General features: G+C 51.1%; 1 protein-coding gene across 2 annotated transcripts; it reads left to right on the forward strand.

The window, feature by feature from the left end:
- Positions 1-15,614: 15,614 nt before the first annotated feature.
- Irx3 (iroquois homeobox 3) lies at positions 15,615-18,469 on the forward strand. 2 transcript variants are annotated; one of them, XM_021170809.3, is made up of 4 exons: positions 15,615-16,047; positions 16,213-17,352; positions 17,534-17,600; positions 18,035-18,469. In XM_021170809.3, exons 1-4 carry the CDS (start codon positions 15,775-15,777, stop codon positions 18,118-18,120), a joined length of 1,566 nt encoding a protein of 521 aa, XP_021026468.1. In that variant the 5' UTR covers positions 15,615-15,774; the 3' UTR covers positions 18,121-18,469. The 2 variants fall into 2 exon arrangements, with proteins under 2 accessions (XP_021026468.1, XP_021026469.1); XM_021170810.3 differs by having other exon boundaries at positions 16,213-17,338.
- The last annotated feature ends 4,537 nt before the right edge of the window (positions 18,470-23,006 follow it).

Here is a 23,006-nt window from a genome sequence, read left to right on the forward strand (position 1 = left end):
AATGATATGCATTGGCAAAGCACGGTGGTCAAACTGCAGACTCTCTGGGTTCCTGAGTGTGAAGACTGACACTCTCACTTTTAGTGGTATGACCTTAAGTCAGCCACTTAACTGGATTTAATTGCCCTACGCCTTGGCTGTTCTATTTTGCTTTGCTTGTTGCTGTCTATGAAAGAGAAAGAGCAACCACCCCCTGATTCACTGGGTTGTTGGAGGTTTAAAGGAGGCAATACTCATTGTAAGGAGCTTAGAACCACACCTGGCACCCAGTGAGTGCTAGGTGTCTATTAGTTTTTATAAATTGGGTACATGATGACGGGGACACTTCTACAACCATACATAACAATAATGGGAAAGACGCTTTTAAAACACATAAACTGCACACTTACTGAGCAGCTAATTACCTGTTATTAGCACTTTACAGGTAGCCAGTCACCTAATGCTCAAAGCATTTTACACATGCTCAGCAGTGTCCGGACAGTGCAGAGCTGAGAAGTACCAACGTGTTCTTGCCCTGGCTCCCAGCCCACACCCAGAGTCTTGGTGGCCTGTGGCTGACACATGATGATGAGGAAGGTACTCACTGGTGCTCAAAAGCTGCTGAGACAACCCCCTACCCACTCCCACACACACCCAATCAACAGTTGGGCTTAGTGACTGAAAGATGCTGGAGTTCTATGGCAATGCTGTAGAGAGCATCAATGGGATGTAGGGGAAGAAGGAGGAGGAGGAGGAGAAGGAGAAAGAAGGAGGAGGAGAAAGAAGGAGGAGGAGAAAGAAGGAGAAAGAGGAGGAGGAGGAGAAGGAGAAGAAGAAAGAAGATAGAAGAAAAGAAAGAAGAAAGAAGAAAGAAGAAGAAAGAAGAAGAAGAAGAAGAAGAAGAAGAAGAAGAAGAAGAAGAAGAAGAAGAAGAAGAAGAAGAAGAAGAAGAAGAAGAAGAAGAAGAAGAAGAAAAAGAAAAGAAGAAGAAGAAAGCCACCAATGAAGTTTTCAGGAGAAAACCCTTGAATGGAGATGTCACAAGCAGATGTAATTCTGTAAAAGCCCCACGTTGGTGTTCTGCTTTTGTTTTTATTTTTTCCTCTCTCTTTTCCTCAAAGACACAAAGGAGGGAAAAGGAGGGGGTGAGAAGCCCACACATTTCCCAGCATGCCAGCCTGTGCCTACTGGGCAACTTGACTTACCTATTGCTTTGAGACAGCTGGAAATGAAGCAAATGGTCACCAGTGATTAAAGTGGGATTTCCCAAAGGTTCCGGAACTCTTCCAAAATTCAAAACCTCGGACTCTTGCAGGAAAACAAAACAAAAGCAAAAGCAAAAACAAAAGCCACATTCCCTTAAACATATGCATTGTGGTACTTTGTCCTGGGATGGACCTTCATCTTTGGGTTCTAAGGATGTGAGGATAAGGCAGCCTTTGCTGCTTCAAATAGGTCTTATTGACTGATTCTATCCAGCTGAGCCACATGAAAGCTTAACCCCCCAACCACACATATCACCCCGTGTGCTGGCTAGAACTTGATGCAGGCTAGAGTTATTCAGAAAGAACAAACCAAAGCTGACAAAATGTCCTCCCAGATTGATCCATGAACAAGCATGAGATACATTTTCTTCATTAATGGTTAATGTGGGAGGGCCTAGCTTATTGCTAACAGGACTACCCTGAACAGGTGGCCCTGGGTTCCATAAGAGAGCAAGCTGAGCAACCCTCTAGGAACAAGCTAACAGACAGCCCTCCTCTACAGTCTTGTATCAGTTCCTGCCTTGAGGTTCCTGCCTTGAGTTGCTGACCTGACTTTCTTGGGTGATAGACTACATGCTTTAAGATGAAATAGACCTCTTGCTTCCCCAAGTTGCTTTTGGTTGTGATGTTTTACCACCGCAATAGAAACCCTTACTAAGCCTGGCGTAGTGGTGCACGCCTTTAATCCCAGCACTTGGGAGGCAGAGGCAGGCGGATTTCTGAGTTCGAGGCCAGCCTGGTCTACAAAGTGAGTTCCAGAACAGCCAGGGCTATACAGAGAAACCCTGTCTCAAAAGCCAAAAGAAAGAAAGAAAGAAAGAAAGAAAGAAAGAAAGAAAGAAAGAAAGAAAGAAAGAAAGAAAGAAAGAAAGAAAGAAAGAAAGAAAGAAGATGGGAAGAGAAGAGAAGAGAAGAGAAGAGAAGAGAAGAGAAGAGAAGAGAAGAGAAGAGAAGAGAAGAGAAGAGAAGAGAAGAGAAGAGAAAGGAAGAAACCCTAAGACATGCTGGTTATAAATTACAGTGGTGTATCTGCTATACAGTGGGAAGATTCCATCCATATCAATCATTATAAAGAAAATGGTGCCTTTGACTTGCCTACAGGCCAATCCGATAGAAGCATTTTCTCAAGATTTCCTTTTCTCAGATATGTCTAGGTTTAGGTCAAGTTGATCCAATAAGACCAGCCCAACAGGTCATATGGCCAGGATGCCAGTCGCTTGGGTCCACACAAGTTGTATTGCAGAAGCCCGGGATCTAGTAACTACCCAGTTAATATACTGAATGCAAAACCTGGAACCCAGTTGATGCTTGGTCAACAGATGAATCTGGGACCTAGTCAGTGATGAGTCAACCCACAGAGTGTGTATCTCACACTCACCTTACTCTCTGAATGTGTGGTTTAGGCGCAGGAATCCGAATGCTTTGCCACTTGTAAATATTTATGAGGGGCAGACATTACCCCTATCCCCTACCATGTCAGCTCATTCCCACTAGAATGCTAGAAGATAAGATGTGTTATTGTCACAGAGGAAGCAACTGAGGTGGGGAACTGTGCTAAAGGTCACATTGCTAGTAGGACATGCTTCTGGTTTTCAACTCAGGAGACCCAGGCACAGAGCCCGATACTGAGTTAGAATAGAATGTCCTCAGGGAATCAGACTGTCCCTCAGAGGCCAGGACCAGTTCTTACTTCTTGTAGTCTCCCTACCCACCCCCAAGAGGAGTGATCCTTCAACAGAGACAGACATCTAACTTCATTGCAACACCAGCACTACCAGTATGACCATAAACCAGTATTGTTTATGGTCAGGGTGGGAAGCCGGGCTGTGAGGATTTGTTCTCTCACATTCCAAGACTGGATGGAGGGACAGATAGCAAGAGGTGTGGCATGTGCCCTGGGGCAACCTACAAAGACTCAATGGCATGACCATTCAGAACAGACCTCAGAAGCTTAGGAAGCCCCAGTCTACCCCCAATGAACCCCTTTCAGTTACTGGATTATTGTGGAGAAGAGGATGGGACACTTGGGGCTCAGGGAGGGACAGGAGGACCCAACCACCACAAACATGCTTAGACACTGAAGGAAAAACATGTCCTTGCCCCCTGCTGTTCTTCTAAAGGTCACTGACATCTCTATTGTGGTTCCAAGGGCACCCTGCTCACTCCAGACTCACAACGGGTCTTTACAGCCATGAATGCTGGTCCACAACAGCATGGAAGGAGACCTCCATGGGGGAGACAGTGATGATAAATGATACAGAGTGAGAACAGCATTCTGAAATATGGCTGAGACCTGCACACAGTAGGCTCTTATTTAATGCCTATTGCAATGAACTCAAGTAAAATGAGAACATCTCTTCCTGAGGGGATGGGAGAGCACTGCTCTAGCTTTGGACTTCATTGTATCAATGATTAGCAAGTTTTTCCTCCAAGGGCTAGGTTGTAAATATTCAAGTGTGTAGACTGTATGGTCTTTTCATGCAACCACCAGCAGCTACTGCTGCTCAGGTTGTGTAAACATAGCTGAGACAATAAATCCACGCACCAATGGGCATTGCTAGCTTCCAATGAAAAAAAATTTGACAGCTGGGTGGTGGTGGCACATGCCTTTAATTCCAGTACTCAGGCGGCAGAGGCAGGCAGATCTCTGTGAGTTTGAAGCCAGCCTGGTTTACAGATCTAGTTCCACAACAGCCAAGGCTACACAGAGAAACCCTGTCTCAAAAGAACCACAAACAAAACAAATGATAGAAAAGAATTTTTTTTATATAAAAGTCAATTGAGGAGGGTTTAGGAATCCTAACCTACTCCCACTTTATTACACACAAGCACTTATTATAGTAAGTCACAGTCTCTGAGTCAGGCATCTAGCCAGGCGAAACTTAGCCAGAATCTCTCAGGAACTTGTAGTACAGTACAGCAAGAGGCCATAGTCACCCCAAACCCAAGTGGGGCTGGGGAGCCCACTGGGATTATAAGCACACAGCACCCTTCCTCGTCCAGGCATCCACATGATGGGGGTCAAACCTCCGTGCCTCCCAGGTGGGCCACCGCACACTGCTACCTGCTATCTGTGTGATCCAAAACACCAGCCTGGAAAGCCAGAGGCTCTCTCCACAACCCACATGCAAGATTAGCATCTCCCTGCTCCAGCAGAAGCCAATTTGGAGTCCTTTGTAATAAAACAAAGAGAAACACTAGGAATGAGTAACACTTTAGAAGAGAGAGTTATCCCAGTTAAAAAAAAGACAGATTTATATGGCCTAGGGGAGGCGGCTTAGCCAGGAGAGAGCTAGGCATCCAAGCAAAGGGCTGGATGCAGTCCTCAGATCCCAGGGAATAAAGAGCTGAGTGTGTTGGTGCCTGCTTCTGATCTCCAGCATTTGGGAACTGGAGACAAGTGGCTCCCTGAATTCACTGGCCAGCTACCCTAGCAAGCTCCAGGCCAGAGACTCTGTCTGAAAACAAAACAAAACAAAACAAAACAAAACAAAACAAAACAAAACAAAACAAAACAAAACAAAATAAAAGCAAACAAACAAAAACAACAATCTAAGGAGGATGAGGCCTAAGGGATCTAAGGGATGACACCAGAATTCTCTCTCTCTCTCTCTCTCTCTCTCTCTCTCTCTCTCTCTCTCTCTCTCTCTCTCTCACACACACACACACACACACACACACACACACACACACACACACACACACACATCACACCCCTCAGAAGGCAAAAGTCACGAAGTGAACTTGTGCACCATCTTTTTTTTGTTTTCAATTATCTTCCAAAGAATCATTATAGCATATTTTAAACACCTTTTTCTTCCCTCCCACCCCCTTCTACCCCATCCACCCTTCCGGCCTTGTGTCCTCCCTCCCCCAGTAGCCTCTGTTCTACCTTCAAGTCACAAGCCCACACCATCCCTTCACAAGTCTAGCCTCCTGTGGACTCAGACTCGGGGCTGCTAGACTGGCATTGAAGACTAATACTGTAGCTTAGTGAAGGTGGACCCATAGCACCTTGAAAAGGGGGGAGGGATGGGAGAGAAGAAAGGAGGGAGGGAGAGGAGGAGGAAGGGAGAGAGAGGAGGAGACAGAGGGAGAGGAGGAGAGAGGGAGGGAAGTTGGTTGGGGTTGAGATTTCCTACTGGGTCACCAGTGTTTTAAGTAAGGGTATGGGATGGTGACTGCAGGCTTGGGGGAGGAGTCTCTCCTTGATAACACAACCACATAGTCTTTGTGCCAATCCATCAGTAGACCAGACCTAGGGAGCCACGGCCGCGACCAAGTCCTGAGCACAGAAAGTGACATGGCAGAGGGAGATGAGTTGGTTGAGCAGAAAGTGTGGGTCTGCCTGCCTTCTTCCTCAGGGGCCTGAGGGGGTGCTGGAGTCAAGATTCAGAAAGGAAGAGTTGGGCTGCAGGGCCAGGTCTCCTAAACTCGCTTTGGCTCTCTGATTGGTGACATATTCATGTTTTCATATTCAGTCTGAGCCTGCTCACCTCCTCTGGGTTCAGCTAGTTTCTCAGTCAGTCCTCCAGGTTACTCACATGGCAACCCAGGAAAGAAGGCAGGCACAAGAAGCTCTCTGTCCACCATGGCCCACTAGATGTGCCCTGCCTTTTGTTTAGAACAACAGACATAGATGTGTGTGGGCCAAAACGCAATTTTAAACTCTCCATTAACTACATTTGGGATTTATTAATATTTAATTTACTTTTTGTTTGTCTTGTTTTAGGTTTTGTCTTGTTTTTAGAGATAAGATTTCACACTATAACCTCTGTTGGCTGGGAACTCACTGATTATATAGATCATTCTGGCCTCAAACTTAGAGATCCTCCTGCCTCTGTCACATAAGTACTGTAGTTGCATGCAGGTATGTCTATACCTAGACTAGCAAACATATTTTAAAAGGTAAGAAAGGTAAACATGTGTGTGTGTGTGTGTATAAATGTGTGAGTGTGTGTCTGAATGTGTGAGTATGTGTCTGCATGTGTGTGAGTGTGTGTCTGCATATTTGTCTGTGTGTGTGAAAGAGTGTATATCTGTTTATATGTGAGTATGTGTCTATGTGCATGTGTTTGTGTGCGTATGTGTGAGTGTGTATGTGTGTGTCTGTATGTGTATATGTTCATGTGAGCATGTATGTATATGTGCTTCTGTGTGTGAGTGTGTATATGTATGTGAAAGTGTTTGTATGTATGTGTTTATGTGTGAGTGTGTATTTGTATATGAGTGTCTGTGTGTGAGTATATGTATGTTTGTGTGTGAATGAGTGTGTGTCTGAGTATGGTTGCATGTGTGAGTGTATGTGTATGTTTGTATATGAATGTGTGTCTGTATGTGTGTATGTGTGTAAGTGGGTGTATGCAAACATGTGTGAGTGTGTGTGTGTGTACCTATTTATTTATGGTATAAAGTGTATGCAGTGTTGACGATGAAACCCAGAGTCTATGCATGTTAGACATTTGCTATACCACCAATCTGCTTTATCAGGCTAATTAATCTTAATAACACACCTTATTTAACCTAATATATGCAAAACAGCAGCACTCGGACATGTGGTCAGCCATTTAGAATCTAGCTCCCAGCCTTCCTCTTGGCACTTTTCTTTGAAGCCAGTTATGTGTCTTACAGTTAGCTCATCTCTCAGTTTGATAAACCCATCCTCTGCCTGTGCTTCTACAGTCAAGGTCTCCTCCCCGCTACCACCCTGTCTACTGGGTCCCAAGGCTTTTGTCAATTGTGGTCCCAAGCTGGATAGATGAAAATCACAAGAAGTGTCAGAGCAAGACAGCCCCACTCTCTTTGAGGCTCTGAGAGGAAAGAATCCTTTCTGGCCTTTGCGGCTGTTGGCCTCCCTTAGCTGGTGGTTGCATGCCTTGGTCTCAGTCTCCCGTGGGTCCTCACCTATGTCTTCCATCTCTTGATACGGACACTCACCAGACTGAGTTAAGATCCTTTCCTCTTCAAACATGAGACAAAACAACAGCAGCAGGATACCCTAACTGATCCCATCAGCCATAGCTTCCAAACAACCTTCATTTCCCTTGGCCCAGGGAGCTCAGGGTTAGCTACAGCTCTACCCAAGCCATCTTCGGCTCTAGCCAATGTAGAAGTTTTGTCCTGGATCTTCCATCCTGCCCGGTGCTTCCACAACTAAGACTCAGACTCAAAATATCTTTACAAATACCTTGACCATATAGCTCGGCTCTTCTCTGACTAGAGCATAGCTTATTATAACCCATTTACTCTAATCTACATCTCACCAGGTTGGTTAGGTTACCTGGGCTCAGGTACTCTGCGTCTGTCTCCTCACATCTTTCTAGGTGAATCTCCCTTTAGTCTCTCATTATTTCCCAGCTCATTGGTCATAGGCTATTTTTTATTGTCAGATGTTGCTTAAGGACTGCAATCTTGAATTGTCTCACCTGTCTCCTGATTTGGTTGCCCTCACTGAAAGACAAGACCACCCAAGGCAGACTTTAGATAGTGTCGTTTCTCCATGCCCAGCTCTTGCTACAACGAAGGCTTTCTGTGACTACTTGTTGGAAAGGAAAAGGAGAAGGAGGGAAGAGAGTGAGAGAATGACAGAGAAGAAACAGACTCACGAAAGAAACAGAACGCATATCTAAGATGGGTCATGAGGACCAAGAAAGGCCTAGGCTAAGGGGGGATTAGGAGATTTGGCTCCATCATTCCTACTGAACACTAGCCTTTGAGACTCTACTAGAAGTTCGAGAATCATCCATGATACAAGTCTGTGGCCACCTTGCAAAGGGACACAGCTAACCATTCCTTAGACTTCTAGAAATCAGCCCTCAACCAATCAGACCTCACCGTTATCTTACCTTGGGTAATCAGACCCCTGCAAAACAGAGAAGCCAGGCAAGAGAGGCAAGAAGAAGAGGTTCCCAGCCTTCTTACCTCTGCCTTCTATGTGGCTTCTTTTCACGGGAATACTTTTTACTAGCTGATGTAATCTGTATTCATAGATACCAAGAGTGGGTACCAAACCTATTACCGAGACATCTCTGAAACGCCAGTGAGTTGGGGACTGAGCCAAGGTCAGAAGACTCTCCTCAGAAGGGGGTATGGTGGGGGGCTGAGTATGTGGCTCTGTGGCAGAAGGCCTGCCTAGCTGAAAGAGAAAAGGAAAGGGGAAGAGAAGGAAAAAGGGAAGGGAGGGAAGGAGGAAGAAGGAAGGAGAAAAGAAAGTGAATGGAAAGGAGAAAGGAAAGAGGAAGGGGTGAAGAAGAGAAGGAGGAGAGTGGGAAGAAGAGAGGAAGGAAGAAAAGCAAAGGTGAGCGGGGAATTGGGATGGGGAAGAGGAGAGAGAAGGGGAAGATGGATGAGGGGCATGAAGGACAACTCTTGCATATCTTAGCCTTCCAGTTTGTCAAACAAAGCTTGACGTCCAAATATTTGAATGACCTTAAAATACGACTCAATGTAGTCAACGGGGAAGGAACTATTAAGATGAAGCACAAAGGCAGAGGTACAAGACTATCTCAGTTTGTCACCAGGAGTCTGAAAGTTGCGAGCAGTGGAGGCAGGGATGAGGGGAAACACCTGGGCTAAACTTCTGAACCATCTGCTGCTCACACAAGCATCACTAGGCCTAAAGCTATAGATTCTTCTCCCCTCCTACATGTGGCGCCCTGGCAGAGACAGTGCAGCCTGAACAGGCGTTCAATTTTTGCATCAGCTCAGTCTAAGGTCTTGGTAAGGTGTGAGGAGCTTGGCAGAGAGGCATCTGTGTGTCAACCAGGGGCTGGTCTTCCAAAATCCCTGCCCCAAGCCTCAAAGACTCCAGCCCTCTGTCTGAACCCAGAGGAAACAGTTAAAAATATCAACTCAGGCTTTCCTAAGTTCCGAAAGCCTCAGTTTTCCCATTTTGCTAAGGCTGGATCATTCCCCCAGCTACTTCTACAGATTAAGAGAAATCATTTCCTCGGCTTAGCCTAAACCAAGACACACAGCTCGGTGAACCCAGAAGAATAACTTCAGTCCCCTCTTCTCTTGGACATGGCTTTAGTAAGCATCATACACAATCACGTGTGGCCTCTCACTCTCCTTGGGGGGAGGGGGTGAGACTTAAACACAATGCTGCCTGAAAAACGTTTAAATGAGCTTATTTGCCAGTAATAATTCAGCACGTTGGTTTTTGCCTTAAATTTTTCACACTGGTTTTAGCAGAAAACACCACCACCAAGCTGCAAGCCAGGACAGCCCTTGAGACCCCTGACATCATTTTAAGTCATAAGAGGACCAAGAAAGAAACATTCGTTTTTAAGCTCTCGTCTTCCAAGAGTCACTACTCACACACCCAAAGCCGCTTTGTTAATAACACAGGAAGGGCTTGAACCCCAAGTGGGAAGGTGCAAGGCTTAGGAGCATGGTTTGCTCGTAGCTATGTTCCCTTTCTGCTAACAGCTACTTTCCAGTTTGCCGAAGTAGGGGACAAGGGATCAAATGCTTTCCCAGAACGAGGCACTTGAGTTTTGAAAAGGACTCAGTTGAAGCGAAACTCTTCAGTCCTTAGCCAAGGCAGAATGCTGGAAGGTTGGGAAACCTGACCCTATTCAGCGCTGCCTTTCCACAATGCATTTCGGCCCTGGAGCCCCTGCTAGGGACTTCCCTTCCCTAGTAGGAAATGGGGGAGAAGGAGGCAGGAAAATGTCCTGAGGTGAGCTGTGGTGAGGTTTGACTGCTAAATATGGGTTCTGGGGCTCTGAGCTCCCAGCAAGTGTAACATGGCTTCCTTCCCAGTCCCAGGCAGAGCCTGGCCTGCTTCAACAGAATTTCACCCTTCTGCAGGCCCTGGGTCCCTTCACCTGAACTTGGCTGGCCTCGGGGAAGAGCTGCTTCTGTTGGATAACTGGGGGGAGGGGGGTTCAACCTTATCGCCGCTGAGCCCAAATATAGAAAGGAAGTGGATCCCCGAGGACCAACTGGCCAGACTTCAATCTGGCAGGGCAAACGATGTCCACCCGCCCGCCTGGTGGAGACGCGCATGGCGCAGGGCTGTGTTTCATCCTAAAGGATCACTCGAACTGCAAACAACGTGTAGCCATTAGAGAACACAGACTCTCCTTTCCAGAACTCTAAACAGCGGAGAAGGGTTTCAGGCCGGGACCAGGGACGCGACAGCCCAGCCGGGGCGGCTGAGCAAGGCTGGCTTCCCTTCTCCAAGGTTTAACCCGGGTAGCAACGCCTTTCTGGGAGCCAGAACAGGCGGAGGGAGGGCAGGGCGCTCCTAGAGGTCATGTCCTTGTCCCCCGGTGGGTCACTAGGGCCACTAGGCCCGGTCCCCACTACCGAGCTCTCTTGGGTCCACACCAACCTTGCCCACTCCGCACCGCAGAGGGAGTCGCATCATTTCCATGCAACAATGCAAACGCGCTCATTACCATATTCTCAATATGCATGAAGAAAATGTGCGGCGTTGGCCGAGCCCCATTGCCCTGCTTTGGCCTCCGCATCCAATAAGGCGACATATTCATCTCCCAAGATGGATGAGGAGGGAGGGGATGAGGGAGAAGCAGATCCACGGGCGGGGGAGGGGACAGACTGTAGAGGAAAGGAAAAGAGAAGAAACCAGAAAAGGAGAGCCTGGGGTAGATCAAGATTGAAATAGGGCAGATGGGGTAAGAGAGGGAGCGAGAAAAGGAAGAAGATGAAACCGGGGAAGGGTGGGGGGGCAGAGACACAGAAGGGAGAGGCAAAAAAGAATGAACTTTAAGAAAACGGTCCAGGAAAATAAAAATAAAAGGATCAAACAACACACTTGGACTCAAAGAAAAAGAAAAATACATCCCCGGAAAGCAAACATACAGAAAGTGTGAGAAATAGACAGGACGAAAAAAAAAAAAAAAAAGATCAGCGAAAAAGCTCGGCGCAGGTGGAAACTGGATGTTTTTGCAGAGAGAAAGAGAAATAAAACCACTGGTGCACAGGGCCACGGTTTTCCTTCCATGCTGAGATTCCGGGAGTCGTGTAGAGCTGGCCAGTGGCAGGGGCCCTGGTCCGGGAGGTGCAGGCACGGATGGGCACGCTGGAGAGCCTCGCGCTCCTTGTGGGGCCGCAGGGCCAGTTCGGCGGTGTACAAATCCGGCCTGGGGCCCACGCTGCTGCCGCTGCAGCCTTTCTGACCGGCGGCCTCTCTTTAACTCCGAGAAAGAAGTTTGCAAAGTTTGCCTCAAAGTTTCCCGTAGCGCCTCTGGAACAGGGACAGCCTCCCGGGCCCTGACGGCTTACAGGGCTCAGCCAGCGTTGCACGGCAGACGTGCCGGCGCCCGGCCCGCGCCTCCTGGGATGCTCCGAGGCCGGATTCACAGTCAAATGTGAATTCCTCCCGGTGCTACGCCAGGCCATGCATCTGCAAGTCCGTGTGGCTGCTAATAGCAGAGAGAGAGAATGAGAAAGCGAGAGAGGGGGAGAGAGAGAAAAGGAAAAAAATATTCTCAGCTCAATTTAAGTCTCATGGAAAGGGCTTACAACTGTAATTAAATCATTAAATTCTTGTCTACGCTTCACAGAGCGGAGAGAAATTAACTTCCCACCAACCTCATTTTCTATTTGAACATGAAATAATGATTTTCTGCCCGTCTAATTACAAAGCCAACATCTGATCAAGCCAGCATCCAGAGGGGATTATCGCATGCGCGAGTATTAGACCTCATTACCAGCTTGAGTGCAAAATTATTACATCTTGTAATTGGATGGTGAGATTTATATACAGATCGGCCCGGTTTCTGTAAGATTGTAATTACAAGCTTCGTTGGTTAGCTACTTATCAGAACTTTGCAGGAAAACAAAACAAATGACTGAGGAAAACGAGCGTTTCATTAACCTGTAACCCCAGCTGGGGGTGGGGGGAGCGTAGGCAGCAGCCTCTGCAGGAAGCTGAAGGATAGCCAGCCCGCACCGCCTCTGGGGGACTCTGAGCCTTGGGAGGAAAGGATTGAACTCTGTCCGAGCTGGGAGACACAAGGCTGCAGAAGCTCCCAACGATGGGGGACACAGGCACATCGGGGAGCTAGACCGGGGGGGGGGGGGAGAAGAGATGGGGGCTGGTGGTTCGGAGTGTCCGACCCCGAAGCTGGTGGGCCTCTGGCTACACATCGGGCACCGCTTGTAGTTGTCCTCCAGCGCGCACAGCTTCGTGCGCCACGTGTCTTCGGCGTACACCTTTTCTGTATGCTCCTGGCACCCTGAGCCCAGACCACAGAGCGTCCGTGGCGAGCGCTTTGTGCACTGTGCCTGTTGGGAGAAAGAGGGGGTGCGGGAGAAGTTCCTGCTGGTCGCCTGCTGTTGCGCTCAGGTCTTTCCCCAATCAACACCCGATGCACCTGCTTCTCCTCACTCTCTGTGCGAATATGTCTGTCTGACCTAATCTCCTGGATTAAAAATCCCATGAAAAGCTTCAGCTCTCTGCGGATTCGCGAGTTTAGTCTAAGAGCTGAGTTCCACTGGCCTGGTCTTGTTGAGGAATCAGAGCCATGCAGTGACTCCAGTCGCTTGGGATACTGGGTCCCGACGTGGGTTGCTGATTTCAGGGCCAGACCAAAGCTCTTCCCAGTTGGTCACGGGGTAACCGGTAGCTGTTTCTACTCCAGGCCTGGGATGCCTGGAGGGATCTAATTAAGCGAGGTTCTTAGGTTCATGCCTGGGTCTAGAGGTTCACCCTCTGGGCCAGGGGCGGCCCCCTGGCCGGCGTGAGTCCTTCCTGAGAACAGCCTGGCTCTTCCGGTGTTCTTTCTCTCAGTCCGTCATCGCAATCGGACACAACCAGGTCGATAGCTGGTTAATGCAGTAAGGAAGGAAGGAGCATCTCAGAGGCTCTTGTGTGGTGTTGTTGTGTGTTGTTGTTGTGTGGTGCTGCATTTTGTTTTTCTTTCCCTTCTGAAAAACAAAAAAACAACAACAAAAAACCAAACAAACCAAAAAAAAAAAAAAAGGAATGAAATACTCGTGGTTTTGCCCAGACATGTACAGCGAAACCCCTTCGCCCACCTTGCAATCTGGCTCTGTCGCCCATTGGTCTGGTCCAGCTCTGTGTAGGTAGGTCGTCCTGGCTGTCTTGAAAGACTCACCATCCTATACACAGGAAAGATCCTGGAAAATAATGTCACCTGTATTCTACAACTCTAAGACCTTTGCTTGAGCAGGTGAGCCCTGGCTTCCTGTGACAGGTTTAACCAGAAACGGAATCAGGCTGCGGGGAAGGCATTCGAAGGCCTGAGCTGATCCTACTACGCCTCCTCTGTCCAGGCTCACCTTAAAGCCAACCTCCAGCACCAGGCAAGGAGGCCAGGAGACCACAGAGAAGCCGCACGGATTCAATTTAGGAAGACTCCAGATGCTGACATCGAACCCTAGACTTGGTAGCTCCCCCAACTTCTGTTTGTGTTTCTCCCACTAATTTTCTGAGTTAGTACCTCCTGGAGTCTAAGGTCAGTGGAATGCAGCCAGAGGTGGGACAGAGGGGTCAAAACTGGAGGCCAGGGCCAGGGAGAAAGAAATCCATTCCCTAACTGTATTCATACTAGAGCCTGGCCAGCCCGGGACCCTTAGATTCCTCCAAGCTGGCGAATTCCGGTTTGGTTCTTAGTTCAGTCGGAGGCCCAGGGGTGGTGTTTCTGCCTCTAAGCTAGGGCTCTTCGCTCTACTGAAGAATCGCAGCCGGGGAGTTGTTCAGGCCGCAGGCCCACAGCAGGCCTGGCCCGCGCGTGGGTCGCCGCTGCAGCCTAAATCGCTTATCTGGGAGCTCCAGCTATCCCGGGAATTTCAGTATGACTTTCCACTGCACACCCTAATCCGTGACGGTGGGCACTTGGACACTCACATTTCAAGTTAGATTTAGGAAATATCCTACCATAAAACCAGTCTTGCTCCCCGCCCCCATGATGCACACTCTCTACCGCTCTGGGGGAATTCTCGCCAAAAGAAAAACGCTGGGTCTGGGGACCAGAGAGCAGAAGGGGAGGGGGGGGGTAGTGAAATGAATGGTCGCAATTTACAAAAAAAAAAAAAAAAAAAATCACACCAACATAGAAACTTCTCGGAAGAGCTTTCGGAAAGTTCCCAGAGCCTAGGCGCTAAGGGTCTCTGCTCCTCCCCCACCCCATAGCCAGGAGCTCCACCAACTCCTTGCTTGTTCCAGGAGACCACCTAGGCGCCAAACTCACTATTTCTTGTGAGGATTCTCAACAAGGTACCCTGGAGGTGTAAATGTAGCAAACTGCGGGGTTCCCCCGCCCTCCCCCCACCGCGCACAGAATAGGTCTTTTAAAGCTCGGAGAGGCACCACTCCCAACTCCCAGACAGCACGTTCACTCTTTTAGCTCCAGGCTTAGGCTTTGGAGAACGACCTAGGGACCAGAGCTGAAAAGTGCAAAGGGAGCCACCGGGGGTGGCGGGGAGGGGTGGCGGGGAGGGGAAGGGCGGGAAGCCCCGGAAGCCTGCCTTGGTCCAGGGTCCTGTCCCAACCCGGAACTACAGCTTCGAAGGGGGCTGAGAATTGAGGAGTTGGAAGACCTGAGGGGCTAGGTGACCCTGTACTAAGCCGCCACTCGTGGTCTCCGCTCTCCCCTCCCAGTGCGGGCAGGAGGGGGCGGGAAGAGACTGAGTCCAGTCCCGCCCCGCCCCGCCCGGCGCTCTGTACTCGCGGGGGGAGGGCCGCCTCGCCCAGAAGGCTCCCGGGTGATTGGCGACTCCAGGAGGAGACGCAAGGAAAAGTCGAATAAGAGGGCGCGACGTCAGACTCGAGATTTGGGGAAGGGTGAAGGAGGGGGTGGAAGGGCGGGGACGGACACACAGACACTGACGCGGACACACACCCCCCGCACAGCATTCTAAGTGTCTTCAACTTTAAGCCGCCTTAGCTCAGGGTGCGGAGACCAGGGAAGAAGGGAAGAGAGAACGAGAGAGTAAAGAGATTTAAAAGAGAGGAGTCAGACTAGGAAAAGTGAAGAGAGCAGAGGTGAGCAAAAGCAACCGTGAGAAAGAGAAAGAGCAAAAAGAACCGCAGTTTCCCAGCGTCCAGGACTGCGAAGGAGCCTCGGGAGCGGAAGCGGCCAGGGGTGGGGTGAGGGGGGGACGCAGCGAGGGGAGGGGAGAGGACAGGACAGGAGGAGAGTGTAAACTAGAGGAGGGCGAAGGAAGCGAGGCGCGACACAGCTCCCGGAGAGGAGGGCAGAACTGAGCGCCTAGCGCAGAGCGGCTCGCCCGGCCTAGAGGAGGGAGTGCTGCACAGAGAGGAGGGGCTTGAGGCCCCGTAGAAATGTCAATCAGAGCCCGGAGCCCAGGGAATCTCGGCCAATCTGTTCGGACCTGACCTGACTCCTCGCTGCCGCCGCCGCCGCCCGCCCGCCCGCCCGCTGCGGAGCAGATCAATAGGCGAACGCGGAGCGCGACGTAGCGCGGCCCGGGCTCGGCCCAGCCCCCGATGCGCTCCGGAGCCGGGGTCCGGAGCTGAGCACGGCGGCTCGGGGGGCCGGGCCCCCAGTCCGTAGGTGCACCGCGGGCCACCATGTCCTTCCCCCAGCTCGGATACCAGTACATCCGCCCTCTCTACCCACCCGAACGCCCGGGAGCCGCGGGCGGTGGAGGCGGCAGTAGCGCTGGGGGCCGGAGCGGTCCCGGCGCCGGAGCCTCCGAGTTGGCCGCCTCTGGGTCCCTATCCAATGTGCTTTCATCAGTGTACGGGGCACCCTACGCCGCTGCCGCAGCTGCCGCCGCCGCCGCTCAGGGTTACGGCGCCTTCCTGCCCTACGCCACGGAGCTGCCCATCTTCCCACAGCTGGTAAGAGCCAGAGAAACCCGGGAGAGAGGGGTTGGAGTTGGGGTGTGGGGCAAGGTGAGCGTGCAGAAGAAAGCTGGGGTCCCAGCGGGAGGATAAAGGTGGGGACGGCAGGAACTCACTCGCGCTCCCGCGCGCGTGTCCCCTTCCTTTTCCATATGCGTACAGGGCGCTCAGTATGAGCTGAAGGACAGCCCTGGCGTCCAGCATCCGGCCACGGCCGCCGCGTTCCCGCACCCGCACCCCGCCTTCTACCCCTATGGCCAGTACCAGTTCGGGGACCCGTCCCGTCCCAAGAACGCCACCCGGGAAAGCACGAGCACGCTCAAGGCCTGGCTCAACGAACACCGCAAGAACCCGTACCCCACCAAGGGCGAGAAGATCATGTTGGCCATCATCACCAAGATGACCCTCACCCAGGTGTCCACCTGGTTCGCCAACGCGCGCCGGCGCCTCAAGAAGGAGAACAAGATGACGTGGGCTCCCCGTAGTCGCACGGACGAGGAGGGCAATGCTTATGGGAGCGAGCGGGAGGAGGAGGACGAAGAGGAAGACGAGGAAGAGGGCAAACGCGAGCTGGAGATGGAGGAGGAGGAGCTCGCAGGAGAGGAGGAGGACACGGGGGGCGAGGGCCTGGCCGACGACGACGAGGATGAGGAGATCGATTTGGAAAACTTAGACAGCGCGGCAGCCGGGTCGGAGCTGACCCTGGCTGGGGCGGCGCACAGGAACGGCGACTTCGGCCTAGGACCCATTTCGGACTGCAAAACTAGCGACTCGGACGACAGTTCTGAAGGCTTAGAGGAGCGACCACTGTCGGTCCTGAGTCTGGCCCCACCGCCACCGCCCGTGGCCAGGGCTCCTGCATCTCCACCTTCTCCACCCTCCAGCCTGGATCCCTGCGCTCCGGCCCCGGCGCCCTCCTCCGCACTCCAGAAGCCCAAGATCTGGTCACTGGCCGAGACGGCCACCAGCCCGGACAACCCACGTCGCTCGCCTCCCGGAGCCGGAGGTTCTCCTCCTGGCGCAGCCGTTGCGCCCCCGACGCTGCAGCTCTCGCCCGCGGCCGCTGCAGCGGCTGCAGCGGCACACAGACTCGTGTCGGCGCCTCTTGGCAAATTCCCCGCTTGGACCAACAGGCCTTTCCCAGGGCCGCCGGCCGGTCCGCGACCGCACCCGCTGTCCATGCTGGGCTCGGCCCCACAGCACCTGCTGGGACTTCCTGGAGCCGCGGGTCACCCCGCTGCGGCCGCAGCCGCCTATGCTCGGCCTGCCGAGCCGGAGAGTGGAACAGGTGACAAGAAAAATGTGGGGGCACAGTGGGAAGGTGTTGGTGGGGCTCTCGCCTAGACTAAAGGGAAAGAACGGGGCTTTGGGGGTGTGTGGGATGCCGATGTTTTCCTCTTTGCTCCCAGGCGGGTGTAGCTGCCCTGGAGGCCTGGAGCCTGTGTTCTAAAGGCCTCCTTTTTCTTCCCTCTGTTTCCTACAGATCGCTGTAGTGCCTTGGAAGTGGAGAAAAAGTTACTCAAGACAGCTTTCCAGCCGGTGCCAAGGCGGTAAGAGACTCCGAGAATTTGGGAAGCATAGTGGGAGACCCTTCGGGAGGGATAAGAAAAACACAGAGCCAGTGGTGGGATCCCTTTGCCCCCTGGGAAGGTAGCAAAGTGGCTGGCAAACTATTTCTAAAGGACCCAAAATATCCACTCTTCTGTCACTTCTTGTGGACCCATAGACACGGTTCCATTTGGCTGGAGCACCTCAGGCCTGCGGTACAGAGCTAGGGGAAGTCTGGCCCTTACAAGAGGCCTGTGGCTCAGAAGGCCTCTGCGTAATGTCCACTTCCTTCCAAGCCCGGTCTTGACTTCTGATCTCTTTAGCTCAGCTTTTAGTTAATATTCCCACAGCTAAACACAGGCTTTATAGGGGATCCCCTATCTAAGCGGTCTCCCCGACTCTAAAGTTAACTGTCTCTGCTTCCGTTCTCTTCCAGGCCCCAGAACCACCTGGACGCTGCTCTGGTCTTATCAGCTCTCTCCTCGTCTTAACTTTTCAACCATTTTTAAATCGCTGTACTAATTGTAAAAGAAAGAAAGAAAGAAAGAAAAAACAAAATCGCTCTGTATAGTGACGAGTTGCAAGCATGTCTGTGTATGATTACCTTAAAAGAAACACTAAACAACAACAACAGAAAAGGACGAAAGAAAGAAAGAAAGCCAGTCCCCCCTCGACCCTCCCCCAACTCACCTCACATTTAGATTGTGAGGTTCCTTCGTTGTGTTGATTTCGGGGGGAGTGGGGTTACAGAGAGAACAAGCCTGTCTGACTCTTTTTGTATATACGGGAAAATGTACATACGTGTGAACCAAATTGTACAAGAAAGTATCTATTTTTTGGCTAAATAAATGAGCTGTGGCCACTTTTGACTATAACCGGCAGGTCTGCCACATGGACCGGTTTGTTGGATGGTTCTTTGGTGTTTTTGGTGTTTCTCCCCCCCACCCCCGGCCGTTGTTTAAAGAATCTACAGGAAAAGATAAGCCGGGTCTGAGGACAGCAATGGCAGAAGTCATCCGGGCTTAGGTAGCCAGGCTTAGAAGCCTCTCCAAGAAGGGGCGTTGAGAGTCGCTGGGCGACCGAGAAAAAGGGCAAAGACCAAGGAGAAAATGGGGGTTGGTTCCTTACTAGGAGCTGGAAAACTAGGCTCTGTCCACGGGTCCACAGGAGTAACCATGGAGCCTTGGGGCCTTCTCTGATGACTTAGCAGAAAGACTTAGGGAAGTTTCCAGGAGCTCAGGGCGTGGGCTGGGAGACTCTCCCTCCCTGCTCCCTTCTGACTGCGCTCGATTGAAGTTTCTCAGCCTGGAGTATAGGGGCTGTCTTTGCACGCTCAACGCCTAGGCCTTTCTCGCCGTGGTTCCCTCTCCAACAGCTCCTTATAGGTGCAAAGGGCGTGGGGGATCTGCGTGAGAAGCCGGGGTGTTCACGTTTCCCGCTTGGTGGCGTGTGACCGTGACCGCGCTGGTGTTGGAAATCTAAGGCCGAAGCCAGGCGGCGTTTGATCCCTAGGTCAAGGGGCTGCTTTTAGAAATCACTCGTGGGTTCGGGGTCCAGTCCGGGAACCTTTGGGGCTGGGATTGTGTCAGGAGTCGGGTGGGCCAGGGGACGGTTAAGAGAGGGGCGAAGGTAGCGTGGTGGGTCGGGGGTGGACGCCACAGTGGGGAAACCTGGGGCTTGAGCTCCCTCTACAGGACGAAGGGGGCGGTCGGCGCCAGACCTTCTGGGCCTCTGCAGCCCTCCTGGTCCCTTGCCTGCCTGGACACTGCCTGCCTGGCTTACCCAACTTTGGTTCTAAGAAGTGGAGAATCACATTCAGGGTAGTGACACCTTGGATGGGGTTCGAAGTGGGGGCGCCTTTGAGGCCCTCCTGTCTGGCCCTTTGGAAATTCCGGGATAGCCATGCACTGTGCATCGGAGCTGCAGAGCAGGGCTCTCGTGAGCAAGGTCTTGCACACTGTTGGAAGGTAGAAAGAGCTAGTGCTTACAACCTGGATCAGCTTCCAGTCTGGATCCAGCACAGTCAACATTGTGGATCTGCATGCGAGGGCCGCCGCTGTATACGGGTCCACGAGGTGAGGACACAGCTGCCAGAGCCACGGGCGACCTGGGACTCTCTGTATGAAGACCGGGGCCCAGATAACGAAATAAGTCCCCAGAACAGATGGAGACCACTAGCAAAGAAAAGGACAGCGACAGCGGGGGGGGGGGGGGGCGGGGGGGCGGGGGTAGGCCTGAGATATTCGAGCAAACACTTCCTTTCTCTGTTTAAAAAGGTGTTTCAGGGGTTCAAAATCTTTCACAGTTGAAGCATTGACGCTCCATCTTCTTAGGTCATACATGTGAAGTCAGTACCACAGAACAAGGGTCAAGGCTCTGATTAGTGCCGTGAGTATCTTGTACAAGGGCATCTTAGTTCCTACCTCCTGGGCTTAGCCCTGACCCACACTGACTATCCATTTACTTCCCAGGAAGCCAAGGGCAGAGAATTCACTTCCTCGGGTTCTTTTTCACCAGCCACCTGCTTCACAAGGTGAGGATGAGAGAGGGGGGGTCTGCCTGAGCTCATTCTTAAGTAGGGGTGTCCAGCCATTTGCAGAGGCTTAAATTTAATATCCTCAGTTCCCAGGGGTACCTGCCGCTCCCCTTCCCATTGTCCAGAAGTGTGAGACCTTTCCTTTAGGTGACCCTGAAACCAGTTTTACCAAGGAAAACAGGAAACTACCCAGGGGAAAAATGATTTGGTAGCCAGAGCAGAAGTCTTCTGGGAGGAGGCCCCCAGAGAGAGGGACTTCATCAGTGGGAGAGAGATGGATGGACATAGGGTCTCTCTCCAGTGAAGCTTCCAGAACTGCCCAGACTGTCTATCTTGAAAGTACAGCAATAGGCGGAGGCATCGGGCCCCCACCCTGGGCATAGCTCATACAGTGTGTGCTTCAAACGCCACCGTTCCCAAGTTGACCTCAGTATACCAACTCAACCAAAGCAAAACAGAATCTCCCAGGTTCCCAGAAAAAGAGGAAAGGGTCCCAAGAACTCCCTCCATCCCTTAATATGGATTCCTAAAATGGAGAAGGAAAGCTAGAAGACGTGGTGGCGAGGGTAAGAAGTAGTCCCTGCTGCTGCTCCAAACAGCGGCGAAATCTGTCAGCTCGACACTAGGAAGTGCCTCTGCTGTCCGGCTGGTTACTCAGAGCCATCCAAAGTATGTGTGGGATCCACTAGGTTGGAGACACTGCTTTCCCCAATATCTTCACAGAACTGGGAAGGGACAGTGCCTGCCAAGGCCAGAGAGCCCAAGGAGAATAAAATTACCTTCCAGGTGTCCACTAGCACATTAATATTTTTTAACTAAATTGTCTTCTGGGAGTACGGGGACTTCAGGCAGCAAGAAATTCAATTCAACCCCAAGGTGACAGTAAGGACCAAGGGTTAGTATATGACACACCACTTACTTGCTTCATGCCAGGAGTGAAGAGGGGACAAATCCCACCTACTAGAGAGTATTCTCTGGGCACATGAAGGACAGGGAGACCCAAAGGCACGCCTGCCACTGGCCCCTCTGTCTTGGGGAAAGGTAGCCAGAGAGATCGATGCCTGGGTAAGAACTGTGTGTCAGATATCTTCTGGTTTGAGTTTATTTAGGAGGTTTTGCCAGGCCTCTCTTTAGGACTGACTCCTTTCCAAAAACATTGTCTCCTTCCTAGAATTCTTGGTTGCATGTGCCCCCGTGGATCAAAAATGGGCAACTACAAGTCTGTAAAACTTGTGTCTGTGCTTGAAGCTAACTCTAAGTTGAGTGGAGACAAGTCTCATATTTCTTAGGCCTCACTTTGAGCATCCAGGAAAGGTGGATTTGACAGACTTAGCCACACTTTCTTGCAAATCCATCAATGGTTAGGATTGGGTCTTAAAAAAGAAGAATGAAACCAAAGATAATTATGGGGTAAGGGTCCCCATATACCACCAGATATTCTTTCCTGATCTGAATTGGCCACTCTCATCCGATCCACCCATGCAGCTTAACCATATTTTAAAAATGTCTACCTGTTGTGTGATTGTTCACAGGAACAGCCTCAGGATCCTCGGAAGGAAGGTGAGGTCTCTGGACAACAAAAAGAAAGAGAGAGAGAGAGAGAGAGAGAGAGAGAGAGAGAGAGAGAGAGAGAGAGAGAGAGAGAGAGGGAGGGAGGGAGGGAGGGAGGGAGGGAGGGAGGAAGGAAGGAAGGAAGGAAGGAAGGAAGGAAGGAAGGAAGGAAGGAAGGAAGGAAGAAACTCTAAAGTAGGGAGCCGTAGAGAAAGGTTTTAGGGCTGGCACCATAATCCCTAACTAAGCCATCTTGTCTCCTGGGATATCTGACAATGTCCTCAGAGGAGTAAAGGAACACAACCAGTGGAATAGAACTGTCCCCTCAGCCACAGAGACCAGAATCACTGAGCAAGGTCTTTTTTGGACACAAGAAGAATGAGTCAGGTAAACCTGTGGCACTGCCTCCAGATGCTCCTCTGAACCGTGGTGAAGGCTGCTGCATGTTGGGTGTGACTAAGAGGCCGGTAGTTAGTGATGAAGCTAAGAGACAATGGAGATGAGGTGACATCTCTCAGCAGTTACCTTCTCCCAGAAGCCACAGCTTGTTGAAGGAAATAGGAAACCAGACTGCTAAGTGGACCACCTTTGTCCTTTAAAGGCTTTTGGTGTTAGGAGGAAGGCATAAGGATGAGAGCTAACCAACAGGAAACGAACTACATGAGCTTCAGCTAAAACAAGAGTGGGTCTTAGGGCAATGCTGCATGAAGTCTTTCTCCACTAAGTTGGCAAAGAGGAGGCCCATCCAAGGAGGGTGTGGCTCTAAAATGCTAGAAAACTGGAACTTTTCTCTTATAGATGCTGATGCCAAGAGAAGGCAACAAGGTGGTCACAGCGTAAGACGTGTAGTTTGGGCCTAGAAATTACAGCCACTCTTCAGCCACCACTGTGATGTCTTCCAAGGACAAAACCAAATCCATTTAGTTATTGTGCTTAGTTATCCCTCCCTGCTCCAGCCCCTAGCCAGGGAATTGGAGGGGAGGGAGGGGGAGAGAGAGAGAGAGAGAGAGAGAGAGAGAGAGAGAGAGAGAGAGAGAACCCATGTATGTGCCTCACGTCACAGAGCAGGACAAAGACAAAGGTAGGGTCAACTCTGACTCCTGGCCTGTAGCTGAGCCTGCCCTGGCCTGGCCATGGAGGCTGTGATGTCATGTCTTTTGTGCCTGCATTCTCTCACTCCACTAGGTCGCTAACAAGTGGGCCGCAGCCCTCCAGGGCCTTTAGCTTGCACTCATCTGGCGACTGTGCTGCCCCCAGACGCTCAGATTTATTTTGCCAAAGTTACAGGGCAATTATGGAAATGTGCCCTTTGAAGCCAGCC

This window comes from Mus caroli, unplaced genomic scaffold (genome assembly GCF_978045245.1).
Source record: "Mus caroli unplaced genomic scaffold, Mus_caroli_1 scaffold_10, whole genome shotgun sequence".
NCBI classification, from domain to species: Eukaryota; Metazoa; Chordata; class Mammalia; order Rodentia; family Muridae; genus Mus; species Mus caroli.

Excerpts from the sequence above, each read along its gene's own strand:
- Irx3 (XM_021170809.3), top strand. The coding sequence starts at position 15,775 with ATGTCCTTCCCCCAGCTCGGATACCAGTACATCCGCCCTCTCTACCCA. Across the intron at positions 16,048-16,212 it reads TGCCCATCTTCCCACAGCTG|GGCGCTCAGTATGAGCTGAA; the intron begins GTAAGAGCCAGA and ends ATATGCGTACAG. Across the intron at positions 17,353-17,533 it reads GAACAGGTGACAAGAAAAAT|ATCGCTGTAGTGCCTTGGAA; the intron begins GTGGGGGCACAG and ends TGTTTCCTACAG.